General features: G+C 37.8%; 1 protein-coding gene across 1 annotated transcript in view; it reads right to left on the reverse strand.

Annotated features, from left to right (window-relative positions):
* LOC121374450 (receptor-type tyrosine-protein phosphatase epsilon-like) overlaps positions 1-16566 on the reverse strand; it is a 33631-nt gene extending 17065 nt beyond the window's left edge. The window contains exons 1-6 of the mRNA XM_041501552.1: positions 16439-16566; positions 4242-4385; positions 3881-4015; positions 3462-3564; positions 1120-1211; positions 454-740 (exon numbers count right to left, since the gene is read on the reverse strand). Coding sequence (XP_041357486.1) covers positions 454-740; positions 1120-1211; positions 3462-3564; positions 3881-4015; positions 4242-4385; positions 16439-16538 — 861 coding nt within the window. The 5' untranslated portion in view covers positions 16539-16566. The remainder of the gene's footprint in view (positions 1-453; positions 741-1119; positions 1212-3461; positions 3565-3880; positions 4016-4241; positions 4386-16438) is intronic.
* Positions 16567-17555: the final 989 nt, after the last annotated feature.

The following is a 17555-nucleotide window of genomic DNA, read 5'->3' on the forward strand; positions in this document are numbered from 1 at the left end:
CTATTTCGCATAAACATATCCGTCAGAACAGGCTGGGATGGGGAGAATACGTTGGTCTCGTGTTGAAAGGATAATTTATTAATTAACTAACCCTCCCTTTTCTGGCATATCCCGATGCTTATGAAAGCCAGGACGATGTTGTATTTTTTTTTATCTGAACACCGAAACCAATTTCCGATATCAGAACTGTATTTCTATACAATGCAGGGTTGAAAGGGCATTTTGTCAAAACCATGATTGCGTCAATAACTAAATATCAGGTTCATCGTTTATCGATATATATTGCGACTGCCATTCCCAACAGATCCAATGCGGAACGTTACATCGATAGTTGTACCGTAACACCAATAAGCTAATGTATAATAGCAGCTGACGATAATCGTTGTTCTAAGCTTGTCAACTAATAAATGATGCTATGTTATGGTGCGGCGAGACTGTAGCTTGAACACAAACCTTGTACTCTGTTTCAAATCCACCAGGTTGGTGTCTGATCTTGTTTAAAATACTGGGCAGTTCACCGACCGGCGATCCGCCCTCAGGAAGGTTGAAGTGATGAATGTTGTAGTACACAGATCCTGGTGACTCATCGTCGTCTTCTTGTTCGTCCAACTCTTCTATGGAATCAGCAACACTAAGCCGCACTGCCGAGTCCTTCACTGGTTTCTCGTCTTTCGGAGCTTCAATACCTTCAGGTACAGGTCGAGCGGTGAAGGCAACGTTGACGTATTCACTTCTTTCCTCTGAATACAAACGATGAACATGTCGTTCACAATCATAGATATTCCTTATGTGCGTACAAACGGCAACGCAACGGGGGTGGGGAGGAGATAATGTCAGAGTATACCTTTAAAACAAATCAAAATGTTGCTAAAAGTAGACCTTACAAACCTTCATATTATTAGTGTACGTTTAAAAAGGTGGAGAGGTTATCAAATATAGCATGCTTTCTACGCTTGTCAAAATGTTGCTAGTTGTGAAAGGCGCATAAATATAAATAAATACGTACGTACGTACGCACATACATACAATTCATTCATATACACGCACAAACACATAACAACAGACACAATCTCACTTTACAATACTTTTCAACATAATTATCAGAACAGTTTTTCTCACGTGTTTCTCTTTTAGCTCTTGGACGAGTCCCTTTGACAGCATCGTCAGAGTCTATAGCTTCTCGACTTTCAGCCTTGAACATTCTCCGTCGTCTGAAAAAAGAAGAAAAAGACCCCCCAATAACATCGTTACTACTAATCTATATACTGATTTACTATCATTATTTTGACAGAAATTAAATTATGAAATTTGTTTTCGTTACATACATAATTTATGCTAATAAATGTTCCCACTACTTTCGAGTGTTTATCAAATTTATTTTTTATTTTATTTTATTGATTTATGGAATTTATAATTAGAAGACGTCGGAAACGGGTAAGAGTGCTCCCCTCAAAGAAAAAACAGCAAAAAACATAGGGGTGTGTGGGTGGTTGTATACGTTTTACCCCGCATTTAAAAGAGAACAAAACAAGTTTAATAATTCGATAACTAGCCCCCTCTAACTTTCCTATGGTAAATGAAAGGCCATGGTACATGCTGCCCTCTCTCTAGAAAGAATATATAAATATCCTGCTCTGTTGTTAGCAATAGCTAACAAATATCGAAATTTTAATCTTAGACAACAAACAGAGGTGTTACCAAATATTTGACATACAATAGCCGATGATTAATATATTAATCGCTCTAGTAGTGTCGTTAAACAACAAACATTAACGAACTATTCCTTTCCTTTCATTTTACGTTCAAAGTATGTTCTATGGGAACACAGTCACAGACGGCCTGCATCAATCTGCATCTGTGGAAACCAGGCTTAAGTAACCACTATGGTGTAGTCATAATTATGTATTAGAGGGTTACCCTATTGGGGTTGGAGTGTGTTTGGAGTGTGTGTGTGGGGGGGGGGGGGGGTACGGGATCCACACTATATATAAACTATTGCTGGGGTAAAGGGCCACATACCCCACCTCCATCTACATCACTGTGCATAGCACACTAAGGTTATATTAAGTTATGTCCACTTTTTAAGTAAATACCCTCTTAAAAATATTTCTAGTTACTGATAAATTAATTAATGCCATCTCATAAGAATCTGGACTTAAAGTTAATGCAGCCAAGACTAAAATTTTGATTTTTTCAAGAAGTAACTCAAAAACTAAAAATAATAAATTTACATATAATAATAAAAACTTAGAAATCGTAACTGAAGTTAAATACCTTGGGCTTGTGTTGAGTAAATCTGGGTCATTCACAAATGCTAAGAATGATCTAATCAATCGAGCCTCAAAGTCTATGTTTGCTGTATTACAAAAATGCAGACAGTTCAATTTATCAATCGATTGTCAATTAGACCTGTTCGACAGGATTGTAAAACCTATATTATTATATGGATGTGCAATATGGGGCTTCAGTAATTTAGATATCATTGAACGATTACACCTCAAGTTCTGCAAATATATATTATGTGTTAATAAGTCGACACCAAGCTTTATGATTTATGGTGAATTAGGTAGATACCCACTGTCTATTAGTGTTAAAGTTAGAATGATTACATACTGGGCAAATGTTGTTAATAGTAGAAAATCTAAATTGTCTGGTATATTATACATGTTGGCATCATATAACCATAACGTTAATGCTATACCATGTACTTGGTTATCCTTTATAAAACGTATATTAGATGAATGTGTATGTAATATATATTCATGTACACAGGTGGATGTTTTGTGGTTAAAACATGCAGTTAAACGAATACTATGTGACCAGTACTTACAAAAATGGAATAGTGATAAATTTGACTCATCAAAAGGTATTAACTACAGAATGTTCAAGCATGAATTTAAATTAGAAAATTATTTGTTGAAACTCTCAACAAAAAATGCTAGAATTCTTTGTAAATTTAGAACTGGAAATGTCAGACTTCCTATTGAAACCGGTAGATGGTTTAATATTGAGAGTGAAAACAGAATATGTGACTTGTGCAACACTGATGTTGGTGATGAGTTTCACTATATTTTTAAATGTACGTCTTTATCTACTGATCGAAATGTGTATATACCTAGTTACTATACCAACAGAGCAAGTGCAATTACCTTTTATCAGTTATTTTCTACAACAAAAAAATCACTTTTGTGTAAACTATGTAAATATTTGCAATTTGTCATTGAGAGGGTCAGTCTTCCGGGTTAATATTACTTAAATATTATGTCCATTACCACTACAGAAAACACTTTGTAACTTATTTTGTTTATATTTTCTCCATACTGCACTCGGTGCAGTTTATAAGAATAAAGTGTTTGTCTTGTCTTGGATATCTGTACAACAGACTGTGAAGACAAGGCTTTATCTACGTTGACTGTGGGAAGATGTAAGTGTATGACAAGTACAAGAACATAGGTGAATACCTCATCAAAACAACCGCTATAATGACGACCAACAGGATCACCACCAGGACGGAAACAGCAATTCCAGCAATCAAGACAGTCTTTGGAGGTGGAGCAATAATACCTTAAAAACGAAACAATAAAGAGCTATGAGTTTTTCTTTTCTTTTGTACAGTCACTTCAAGTACATGATTATGCAACCAAAAGTAAATGGCAGATATATGTTTTGAAGTATTTTTATACAAATGGAAAACACAATTAAAAAGGAGGATAAACAAATGACAACAAATACAACTGCAACAAACCAAACGAACACATTCTGTTTCAAACTAAGTCAAGTTAATAAGAAACAGAAATTATAACAAGCAATTATTAATAAATAACTAACACAATAATTATATTAACACCTTCCAAATGAATTATTTTATAAAAACACGCACGTTCCTTGCACAGGTGTCCTTCAAATCCATCACTACAACCGTTTGTGCAATTCCCAGTAACTCTGTCGCATATTTCATTTGCACATTCTCCACAGGTAGCATTACAGTTCATACCATATTTTCCATCGGCACATTCTGAAAAAGACGAAAACAATAAATAAACAGAAAAACAACAATGACAACAAAGCTAACCTTCCCGACAGAAACAACAACAAACATACAAACAAAATAAAGCCAAGTGTCTACAGTACGGCGCTGACGATAGTGCTGACATTGAGTATGTCTATGAAATAAGAAACACATCAAGTCATACTAAAACTTTGCACACTAACAATGGAGAATGGTGTATAGGCCTACTCACCACTAGTGCACGAGTGTCCTTCCCACCCAGCTTGGCATCCACCAAAACATTGGCCTGTTTGAAAATCACATGTTCCATTAGTATAGCATTTTCTTTCTGCACATAGATGTGTACATCCATCCCCATAGCGGCCTTGAGCACATTCTGCAATTAAATAAGACATACAAGATATAACCGGACACACCATAAAGTATATTTTACGATATCCAAAACATGTTACTCAGTTTGTTTACATTAGGAACAGTTCTGGTTATTAATCAAAGAATATTACGTTTGCCTAAAAGTGGTATGATATTGGTATTCTAATTGTCTGGAGGCAGAGTCCACACTGTTAGGATTTTGTTCTATCCGAGAGTCAAAGCGATAACCATGTTTATTCCATGTACCAAAATATGCTGCATCATATTCCAGTGGATGTCACCTATAAAAAGTATGTCGGGGGTCACCAGATCAAGTGGGTACATTTTTTTTGGGAGAAAAAAGGTCAAATTTCATTATCTTCATAATGATTATCTTCAAAGTCAGACTTTATATGTGCAATTACTTATAAACACAAACAACACACTAAATTAGCCAAACTGTAGCATTAACATTTTGATTTGCTTAGTATTCAAAACAAAAGTTTGTTTTGTTTAACGACACTACTGGAGCATATTGATTTATTAATCATCGGCTATTGGATGTCAACTATTTGGTAATTTTGACATGTAATGTTAGAGAGGAAACCCGCTAGATGTTTCCATTAGTAGCAAGGAATTTGTTTCTGTCCCAACCCACAGCCAGGTTAGTACATACCACGTCCTTTGATATACCAGTCGTGGTGCACTGGCTGGAACGAGAAATAGCCGAATGGACCAACTGACAGGGATCGATCACAAACCGACCACGCATCAAGCGGGCGCTTTACCACTGGACTACAATACCAAATATCAATTTTAACACTTTTTTCAGTTCAGCTAATTTTTCAATCCAAAACCGTGGTGTCAAATAGGATATCGTTCTGTCAGAGAGATAATCAAAGTAACAACCATGGTTATTCCATGTAGGATGATTTGCTGCGTCATATTCTAGTGAAGATCACCCTGAAAAGTATGTGAGGTCACCAGAGGTCATTGAATGAAGGGTACATATTTGAAAACAAAAACCCAGTAAATTGTCATTTTCGTCATAAGTAGTATCTGTACAGACATGCCTTTTATATGGGATTACTTATAGCCACAACCAACACACTGAATTAGCCAAAACGATCACAATTATTCAATTATTTTCCATTTAGGATGATGTGTTGCATCATATTCCAATGGAGGTGAGCTTTGAAAATGTGTGTGTTTTTGTTTTATGGAGTCAACAGGGGTAATTAAAGTTCAAGGGTACACAATTTCTTCATAGTTGACCCCCACACCCTTTTCAAAGCTAATCTACACAGGAGTATGATGCTGAACATCATCCTACATATATAGAATAACAATGTTATTCGCTCTGATTCTCTCCATGATATAACGACATCCTATTTAAAACCACATTTTTCTATCGCAAAATCAGTCGAAATGACAAATAGTAACGTTATCAGTGAATTTTACATTCAATATTATGCAAATAAGCATTTAAAAAAACAGTTTAGCTAATTATTTGTGCATTTTGTGTTTATAAATAATTGCACAAACAAAGTATAACTGTACCGATAATGTTTATGAAACAAAATGAAACTTTACTTGTTTCTTTAAATTTGTACCCCCTTAACCCTTAATAACCTCTGGTGACACCTCAAGTTGACCTGCACCGGAATGTGTTATAGTTTGTTGTGTTTCCTCAGTTTGTTGCACTGTAAGATGTTTCAGACTAATAAAATATTTCTACGATTAAACTTACATATTAAATATATTTTCTTGTTTAGAATATCAGTGTCTGTATTTTCAATGCGTTTCTGGTCGTATTAATATTGGTAAGAAGCCCAAACTGGATTTTGTCTTCAAATAATTTCCAATCTAATTAAAATTAGCTCCACTATTACATGTGGATCTAACAGCAGCCCGATGGTGCTCATGTCCAGTTGACCTTTGATTCGACCAATCAAAACCTTACTTGCAAAATTATGCCAATGATTTGAAAAGAATTTGAAAACATTCGGGATTATGCCGAGGGTATTCGAAATGATTCGGGTGAATTACGAAGTATGCCGGAAACTAATTGCAATGTAAAATTTTATATAAAATTCGTTTCAAGACGAAAAAAAAACCGTGATGGTATAGCCATAAAATCTGTTTATACTAGTGTACAATCTAGAGTTTATTACAAAACTTTTCCCCCTGTTTTGTTTTCAATGTTGAAATAGACCAACAAGTTCGCCTATTGTATAAATAGTCTCGCCCGTTATTTTTAGAATGTGCATGCTCCCGAATAAGGCTATAAAAGGCGAAGTGTAATTGGTCGATATTTAAATTGCTACAAGCACCCAAAGCAGGGGACGGACAACCCATGCACCAATGCATTAAAATGTGCCAACTGTAAGGGTCAGCACTACACTCATAGCCAGGAGTGCCACCACCACCAGGAAGCCATTCGGGTATTAAACTCCAAGCCCAGAGAGGAGTCCGTCCACCCGCCAAGGGGGGCTTATAACCCAGTCGAGCGTCAAAGACACACACCGGCAGCCGCCCCCCCCCCCCCCCCCCCCTTCTTAGAACTAATAATTTTAATGCTGGGAACGCCTACACAAAGCCCCCCCCCCCCCCCCCCCCCTTAATGAGAAACATAAACAACGGCCCAGATCAGCCCATAACAGCAGAACAACTTCTGCGGGTTTTAACGGGGCTGTTTCTGGACGGTTCCCTGGGGGTACCTATTAAGGGAAATCTAGAAGAGGAAACCATTAAAATGGCTACGCACTCAGCCTGTCTAGCCTTTTCGCACCATCTTGGTATTACTATTAAAGACCCAAACGTTCTAACAAATAGCTTTAACTGGTATGCACCGAGAATGGCCAAACCAACTCCTGTCTCCACGCCTAGTCATCATAATATAGACTAGATTAAATAAACCAATAGAGCTTATAATTAGTACTGCTTCAAACCAATTATGGGAGACAAGAGAAATAAAGTTACACCCAAATATTTAACTAAACTTAACAATAACAGTAACAATAACAATAGTGTAAATAATAGTTATAATATTAACAATAACAACAACAGCGCTAACAAACAAACTAAAATCAAAATAGATAAATTTAAAGGTTTGGCCATTCTCCAGTGGAATGCTAAAGGCATTAAATCATTAAACCATGGAGACGAATTAAAGAAATATATAGTAGACGCTAAACCGGCCATAGATGTTATTTGCTATTTGCATACAAGAAACCTGGCTAGATAATGGCAATCAAGATAAAAATAAAAATAAAAAATATTTTAGAAACTTTAATATTCCGGGGTATTTTGGGTTTTTCTATAATAATAATTTTTCTACTAGAGGAGGTATAGCTACTTTCATCAGGAATGACATGTCCTACTCCCGCATCCCGCTCAATGAGACCAAAAATAATATTGAGGTCTTGGGCACTAGTGTATGGCGGAGTCGAGAATATAGACATTTATAACTTTTATGTTCACCCAGGCAGCCAACACAATAAACTTACTATAAATAACTATTTGGATTCCATTTCTAAAACACAAATAAATAAGTTAATTATTCTAGGAGACTTTAACTGCCGCAACTCTTTATGGGGATCTAATACTAACGATAAACAGGGGCTTATTATTGAACAATTTATAGAAACTGTTAAAGCTGTTTGTTTAAATGACGGGTCTCCAACCTTTTTTTCTGACTCCTACCATTCCTGGACCTGGCTAGACCTCACTATGGTCTCAGAGGAGATGGCGTCCAAATGTGAGTGGCAGGTCATTAACGATTTTAATAGTGACCACCTCCCTATTATTACATATTATAACTTAAATGGGACATGGAGGGAAATACCTAAAGCTAAAGAAAAATGGAATTTTAATAAAGCAGATTGGCCAGGTTTCTATCAGCTATGCTTGAATCTTAGGCCGGAGGATATTAGAAGTAATAATATAGATAAATTTAATAAAAATCTGATTGATAAGATTACAATAATAGCAAATAAAACTATTCCAATATCAAACGCTAAAGTCAGATATAATTCAGTACCTTGGTGGAATGATAATCTAGCTAATATTATTAAACACAGAAATAAAATGCGTAAGAAATACCAGTGATAAAACTGGATAATTTAGGTAAATTTAAAGAAAGTAAATTTAAAGTTACACAAGAATTGTTTAGACTTAAAAAAGACTCATGGAATAAATTTTGCTCATCATTAAATAGTCAATCCAGGGTTACAGAAGTATGGGCAAAAATAAAACGCATTCAGGGAAAAACTCTTGCTAAATCTTCCTTATTAAAAGCTAATAAACTCTATACCACTAATCAACAAAAAGCTACAATATTTGGACAAACCTTTCAAGAAAATTCAAGTAATGGTAATTTTCCACAAAAAATTTCTAATATAAAAGAAAATATAGAAAAAAACTATAAAGTCCCCCTGGATGCTAAATTTTCTAAACATAATATAGATTATAACATTCCATTTTCCCTCCAGGAGATGACTGAGGCTTTTGCTCACAGGAAGGGTACCGCCCCTGGGCCAGATAAATTCAGCTATCTCTTTTTCCAAAATATGCCTGAAGCTACCCTCAGACTTTTCCTGGAACTTTATAATAAAGCCTGGAAACAGGGTTATCTCCCCTTAGCATGGAAACATGCTGAGGTTGTCAGCCTCCCCAAGAAAGGGAAAGATTTAACTAACCCATCTAACTACCGTCCCATCTCACTAACATCCAGTGTTTGCAAAACCATGGAGGCCATGGTTAATTCCAGACTCAGCTATTATTTAGAAAGTAATCATCTTTTGACCATATATCAGAGTGGCTTCAGAAAAAACCACTCTACTGCCGACCACCTTTTTCGACTCCAATCTGAAATTGCAAATGCTTTAAGTCATGGCGACAAAGTGGTCGGAATATTTGTTGATCTGGAAAAGGCTTATGATATGGTTTGGCGACACGGGTTACTAATTAAAGTGTATAACATGGGCATTAGAGGGCCTATGTTTGCATTTATTGAACGTTTTATTAACAACAGATCTTTTACTGTTAATGTTACTGAAACATTTTCTGATATTCTAAACCTTGAGAACGGCATACCCCAGGGATCTGTAATAGCCCCAACACTTTTCAGTATTTTTATTAATGATCTAGCTACTGCCCTCACTGGCTCGTCCAATGAGGACACTAAGCTTAGTATTGGTCTATTTGCTGAATTCACAGCTTTTTGGCGATCTGGAAAGTGTATAGAAAAGATTAAAATAGATATTCAAAAAGATATAGATATACTTCAAAATTGGGCTGAAACCTGGGGTGTTACCATCTCAAGATCTAAGACCTCTGCTATTCTTTTTACTAATAATAACTTTAAGAGACGGTATAAACTTAATTTAACACTAGATAATCATCCCATAGCTCAGGTAATGTCAGTTAAATTTCTGGGAGTCATTTTTGACCCAGCACTTTCTTTTAATGAACATATAAAAGATGTAGTTAAAAAATGTAATAATTATATTAATTTACTCAGAGTTATATCTGCAACCAAGTGGGGGGCTGACAGACATACTCTTTTAATGATTTTTGAAGCATTTATCGTCTCCAGGTTACAATATGGTGCCCAAGCCTTCTGCTGTGCATCACTTTTCCAGCTGGATAAGTTAGAATCAATATACAACAAAGGGCTTAGAATTATAACCAAAATCTCCCCGGGCACACCAAATGACAGTCTGCGTGTGGAGCTAAACATTCTCCCTCTCAGTGTTAGGCGCACCCAGCTTTGTCTTAAACATTGGTTTAAAGCTAAATATCTAGTACCACTAAATCCTGTAGCAACTATTAAACCGAATAATGATGACTATTTACACATTAATATTAATTCTGCAGTTAACTTTAATAACAGAATGGTGTCTAATTTAGAACTCTTGGATATTAATCTGGATAAATATTCTCCCCCCCTTGGTGCCACCCTGGTTAATTAAACCGCCGAATGTCCCTTTGCTCCTAAGAAAGGAAATTTTAAAAACAGAATTTGAACCATTTAAAAATATAATATTTAGAGCAGCTTTAAATGACTATTATTCTGACTATATCCATATATACACAGATGGCTCCAAGGACCCACTTTCTGGTAAAGCAGGCATGGCCTTCTGTGTCAGGCCTAGCTTGCCTAACATTTCTAGCTCCCACCACGCCAGAGTGACTGACCACGTTTCGGTATTTACTACTGAACTGATGGCCATCTACTCTGCGCTCAAGTGGATTCTTACTAATATCACTAATTACTCGACCCCCCCCCCCCCCCAAAAAAAAAAATTTCTTATACTATCCGACTCCCTGAGCTCACTACAAGCTCTCCAGAATCTAAAATTCAAGAGTTCTTATCTAATTAAGCAAATTATAAATATGATTAATTATAACAACAGTAAAGGGTTATTTATAACTTTGGAATGGGTCCCTGCTCATGTCGGCATCTCTGGCAACGAAAACGCAGATCTACTAGCTAAAAAAGCTCTAGACATAGATAAAATTGAAATTAATATCAATATTAATCTTAATGAAACTATGGCCATAGCCCATAAAAAATTTCTTAATTTCTGGCAAACTGAATGGAATATTAAAACAAGACTATGGCACTATCTAATCAAACCTAAAGTTAATTCGAAAAGACCTACCTATTTAAATGTTAAAACCGAAACAATCATTACTAAACTGCGCCTTGGTGTTGTTTTTGGTCTGAACGACACCCAATTTAAAATTAAAAAAAGTAATACGGCACTCTGTGCTATCTGTAAAAAATTAGATAATGTAAGACACTTCCTTTTTTATTGTAAAAAATATATTAAGGAAAGAAATATTCTTAAAACAACAATAGATAAATGTAAAATTAAATTTAATCCGGTTAAAATATTTAACCCGCCCCCCGCTCTCAAACAGGAGGTGGAACGGGCTATTTTAAACTTTGTAAATGACACTAAAATAAATATATAACAAGTAGCTGGCACATAAAATGGTAACCAAGTAAATTTGGTCGAGGGCGGTCCGAGGACTATAATTCTACACTCAATCAGGAGCCTGCTAAAATTCTAAACTCACCTTACAGCGGCGGACAGTTGGCTGGTGGCAAACCTTGTCCACGGTGGTAACGGCGCTGGCCTTACCCTCCCGTGGACAAACCGAATAACTTTCCTTTTATATATAATATCTTAACTCTTTTTAATTATAAATGCTTATTTCCTTTTTTTAATTAATTATATTAATAAACCTCTTTTTCCTTTTAAACAATTTTAGAAACACCGAACAGCCTATACACAATAATCTTCATTCACATGTTGGCGATTGGCTGGAGAGTTGTAACATCCACATTCCTTTCTTTCTTTTTTTTCCAGAGAGGGAATCGAAATCCAGCCAATCGCAGCTGCTCAATTTTCGCCTGTTGTTTCTTTAACACTGGCTTTTTTTTTTTTTTTATCTCAAACGGCTCCGACTAGGGATCGAGATTCAGCCAATCGCAACGCACCCTTCCACACTGAGTGTCGAATATCGATCCGGTTCACTTCTAACACACACTGTGTATTCTTTCTTCTGTCTTAACTGCTGAATGCCGCTCACGAGTGTTCCCGAGGTGCCATTCGGTGATATCCGGAGAGCCGGGTCTTGCCGTGGGTAGCCTTGGGACATTATCCTGTCCGGTACCCTCTATTACTTCCCACATCTTAACCGTATGGAAACTTTCGCTTCACTTTTCTTCTTTCTCTGCTGGCCGCTGCTAGCACGTCTACTCTTTACTGTTATCTTTACTGGAATGATTAATTATTGGGTGCTGGGGCGATTGGCTTTCTGGGCCCGGGTTCTGACCAATTAGAACCCGGTCCCGTTATAAATGTCCTCTATTTGGTCCGCGCTTATAGCTGGCCAAAAAGTGTAATCTGAACCTAGTGTGAGAGTGGTTGCGTGAATGTTGTTTTTTTCCGCCTTGACTTGGCGGCGCGGACACCTGGCAGTGTCTGTGCCGCCCTTCACAGGCGGAATATATGGCTGGGTGTGAATGTGTTTTAGTTTTTAATTAAGTATGGTATAGTTATTATATTTTTAATTAATTGTTATAATAAATTTAGTTATTATTGTTAAATCTTCCCTCTTAGCATTTTAAAATATTATTATTTTAATTTACATGTACCCGTTCTTTTTAATTATCAAACAGGTTTTAAGCGGTATTAATTTGATCGGTCAATTGTATATATACAAACAAAAAAACCTGACCGGTACTCGGAGCCACCCACTTAACGAATAAGTGGTTACTTGGGTGACACCGAGGATTATATAGCAATGACATTTGTCATCCGTTTAGGTGGCGCACCCTTTGGGGTGTAGAGCTCACGAATGCTTGAGGAGAACGGCGAGGGCACCTCACTCCAAGAACTGGATCAATCCACTTGTCAATCAACAACAACAACGACATCTTATACGTTTCACAACCACACCAGACGGCGGCTCGCGGGTTTATTCTCATATATCATTATACTCATACCACTCATCTCATCTAATTACGGCCCATCTGTGTTCTATGGATAACCTGGGGGGGGGGGGGGATGGGGGGGGAACGCCGTGGTAGGGTGCATATTTGGGTGCGATAGGGCGTTGGCGGTTTGGGCCGGTAGGGATGCCTGTTAGGCCTCCCCCGCCCCCGGAACGCCCCCCCCCCCCCCATGGAAATCCGGATTTACCTTATTGGGCCCCCGCCTGTTGGAGCGCCGGACTGCTCGGTGACGCTGGGTTCCCCCCTTTGCGAATCCTTTTTCCTCTAGGGCTAAAGTTAAATAATAAAAAAAAAAAAAAAAAAAAAAAAATATATATATATATAATATACTCTTCAAAAGAAGAAACGCAAAACCACATTGTCGTAACATTTGGAGAATTGATTTAATTATTGAATGGTGAGTCCGATAATTACCAAATGTTGCAGGATTGTTCACAATTCACTCTAGTCCATTGTGAGTAAGTGATAGGACACACCACCAAGGTCAAGGTCATCTGGAGTCAATACCGGGTGTGGTCTCCGCGTGTGTTGACAACTGCCTGGCACCGCCTGCCCATTGAAGCAACCAGAGTACGGATGACGTCCCGGGGGATGGTGGCCCACTCGGCCTGCAAGGCTGCTGCCAGCTCGGGCAGGGTCTGGGGCTGTGGTTGTCGCTGTCGGAGGCGTCGGTCCAACTCGTCCCATAGATGCTCAATTGGGTTCAAATCCGGTGATATCGATGGCCAAGGAAGGACATTAATGTTGTTGTTCTGTAGGAAAGCCGTTGTGAGACGTGCTGTGTGAGGCCTGGCGTTGTCATGTTGGAACACTGCGTTGGCGTTGGCCATAACTGGAACGATGTGTGGCCGGAGGATCTGGTCAATGTAGCCCTGTGCATTCAGGTTGCCCTGCACGTGGACCAGGTCAGTTCTGCCAGTGTGTGAGATGGCTGCCCACACCATGACACTACCCCCGCCGAATCTGTCCACTTCCTGCACGCAGTTTGCCGCATAACGTTCACCACGACGCCTATACACGCGACATCTTCCATCATGACGTCGGAGCAGAAATCGGGACTCGTCACTGAACCACACCTGTCTCCATCGCAGTTGAGGCCACTGTCGATAAATCTGGCACCACTGCAGTCGGAGTCGACGGTGTTGTGGTGTTAAGATGACACCTCGAACTGGACGTCTGGCACGAATTTCTACCTCACGTAGGCGGTTCCGTACGGTCTGGTCGGATATCCTGCGCAAACCTGGTATTGCTGCGGCTGTGGAGGTGGCAGTAGTCAATCGTTCCCGAAGGTGGCGTACCCGGATGTAGCGGTCCTGCCCGGGGGTAGTGACCCGTGGTCGACCGGATCTAGGGAGGTCACGTGTTGATCCATGTTGCTGGTAACGGTCCCACAGTCTGGAGATGGTGCTTGGGGACACATGGAATGCCCTGGCAACGGCCGTTCTGGATTCGCCTGCGTCTAGTCGGCCGATGGCATTGTTTCTCTGCGGTTCACTGAGACGTGGCATGTCCTGGATTGTCAACTGTCGGCCAGATACAGAGGCCAGGCAAGCGAACACCCTGCACTTTTATACTGTCGGTGTTCATGTTGCACGTGCAGACAACGCACGTGCAGTGGTGACATGGTTTGCACGTGGCTGCGTTTTTGCGAATATTCACATTTTGGAACTTTATTGTACAGTAGCTGCGTTTTATCGAATGTAACCGTGGGAATGTGTTTGAGACGTGCAATGACCTTATATTCACAAAGCATGAACCGGTAGGAAACATAAAATCGGAGTTATAACCCATTTGTACCCTTTTGCGTTTCTTTTTTTGAAGAGTATATATATATATGTATAAATACTATTATTAAATATATAAGTATAGTATATATTATTTTTGAACTGCCCGATTGAAAATTTAACTATAATTGTGCACCTACTAATTATATTATAAAATAATAGAATGTTATAGGTTTAATTTTAATTATGGTGCTATTATATTAATATAATAAATAAACATATGTAATGATAGACCCCAAATTATTTTTAATTTTGTGATCCCATTTTTAAGTGGTCCTACCACACTATTAAAAATTGTCACCTTCATCTCTCTCACACACTCCCCCCCCCCCCCCCCCCCTCCCGCCCCGGAGTCGGTCACTGGCGAAGTCAGAGGCTGAATCCGGGGTGGGCGTGCCTGAACCTTAGTGGATAGGGGCACGCAAAATGAGTTGCCAGTAAATTGCTACTGGCCTCAGTAGCGTCGGGGTTAAGCCATCGGACTACAGACTGGTAGGTACAGGGTTCGCAGCCCGGTACCGGCTCCAACCCAGAGCGAGTTCTTAAGGACTCAATGGGTAGGTGTAAGACCACTACACCCTCTTCTTTCTCACTAACCACTAACCAACTAACAACTAACCCACTGTCCTGGACAGATAGCCCAGATAGCTGAGGTGTGTGCCCAGAACAACGTGCTTGAACCTTAATTGGACATAAGCACGAAAATAAGTTGAAAATTAAATGAAATAAATTGCTATTTATAGATGAAATGTCACCTGGACATTGGAGTCCACGCAATGCTGTTAGATCTACTGGTAGACCCAGTAGAGCTAATTTTAATCAGATTGAATACTTTCGTACGTACGAAAAATAATATCTTAAGAAATAAAATGAAATTTAACCTAGTACAAATATTAGAACGATCAGAAACACTTTTAGTATACAACCACTAATATGTTATGCAGAAAAATATGTTTGATATATAATTACAATCGTTAAAAAAAGTCTCTCTTAGTCGATAACACCTTAAAAATTGCAGCAAACTCAGGAATGTCCCTTTAATGACGCCACTAGAACACATTGATTTATTAATCATCGGCTATTGGATGTCTAGAATTTGGTAATTTTGACATATAGTCGTATATACCAGTCGTATGCACCGGAATATGATACAGCACATTATCCTACATGGAATAAACATGGTGGTCGGTTTGTCTGTCTTGGGTAGACAGAAATCATGTTTTAAGGGATTTTTTATTCTTCCTTAATCATATAAAGGACCTAAGCATACTGGCAAAGGAACTAGCATCAGAAACAAACATTTAATGAGGATCTATCTCATACTATATATTTAATATAACTGAAGCTGTTACTAAGAAATTAACACATCTTAGTCATATGGTTAACAAAATAATGTTATATACTTTAAAGCAATCGTTTAGCTCCTTGGCTAGAATATGTCTACACCATCGTATTGACATCGACAGATGGTTAATATACGTGAAACTTAAGCTTCGTCGTGAATTGCGGATAGTCAAAATGTTATTATAATATTGGCAATATGGTTATCCAAACATATTTATGAACAAAATGGTAAATTTCAATTTATATCTTCAGTAATAGAATACGAAAAAACTCGTAGTGAATGAAATTCGGCACAATACAGTAAAAATAATTCCTTGACAGCATTTGCCCCTTGATTTAATTATCAAAGTGTCAATAATCATAACACTCACCCACAAATGCCACTTATTTAATATTTAAATCTAAATATATTCTTACGTTGTGTACAGGTTGCGTTCATCCACCCAGGTTTACATCCTGCAACACACTCTCCAGTCCGGGGATCACAAAGAGAGTTGTTGTTCTTACAGTGTCGCATACTACAGTCTAGACTACAGTCTGCACCATATCTGTCATTACATTCTGAAACAATAATGCATGACTTGGTATATTAAACTTCAGCATCTATTACTAAATAATATGGTCTAAATAAATACATGTTTTGTGTAAATGTAAATTCGAAAATTAATTATACAACTATTCATGATAAACAGGTACGATACTTAACAGAACTATCAGTATTGGCCAATGTATGTTTTATCACGCATCATAGTTAATACGTAATGTGGTGTGGATAAAACGATATATGTACTTACAAAACCAGTAAACCAGATAGTTCAAAATGTTGTTCTTGATTTACACGAAAACTAGATGCATTAACCTATTCATTTCTCCTTTGATTGACCAAATCTGTAATTCATACAGGCCTACTAAATGAACTTATATTGTGTATTGTAAGAAACATGGTTTGAAAACTGAAATGAAAGAGACGTTTAATATATGCTACTACTGAAAATAGAGATAAATGTGTTTAAATTTTTTTTAAACCCAATAGGACAAATTATGGTACCCAACACGGGACTTTGAGGATTGGCCATATATTGTATTTACTCATTTCGACCATTGTTGTACTATATTATTAATTTAGAAGGACTGAAAAGGATTAGTGGCCACAATTCCAAAATTTACCCTAAATAGACTATCAAATTATATCACATAAACCCTCTACATTAACATAATCAGATAACCATTGGCGTAGCCAGACGGGGGCCATGGGGCAATACTCTCACCAATCAGAATTCTGTTTTCCCCATCACGTTATATATGTTCCTGTCACCACATAACATGACTCGTATATAATGTGTTTGGCCCCTCAATGTGGGTGGCCCCCTAATATAAAATCCTGGCTACCTCAATGCATAGTTTTCAATTAAAAGGATTTAGGAAATGTTTTATTTAACGACGCACTCAACACATATTATTTGCGGTTATATGGCATCAGATATATGGTTAAGGACCACACACATATAGAGAGATGAAACTCGCTGTCACCACT

The sequence above is a fragment of the Gigantopelta aegis genome, chromosome 6 (genome assembly GCF_016097555.1).
Source record: "Gigantopelta aegis isolate Gae_Host chromosome 6, Gae_host_genome, whole genome shotgun sequence".
NCBI lineage: Eukaryota > Metazoa > Mollusca > Gastropoda > Neomphalida > Peltospiridae > Gigantopelta > Gigantopelta aegis.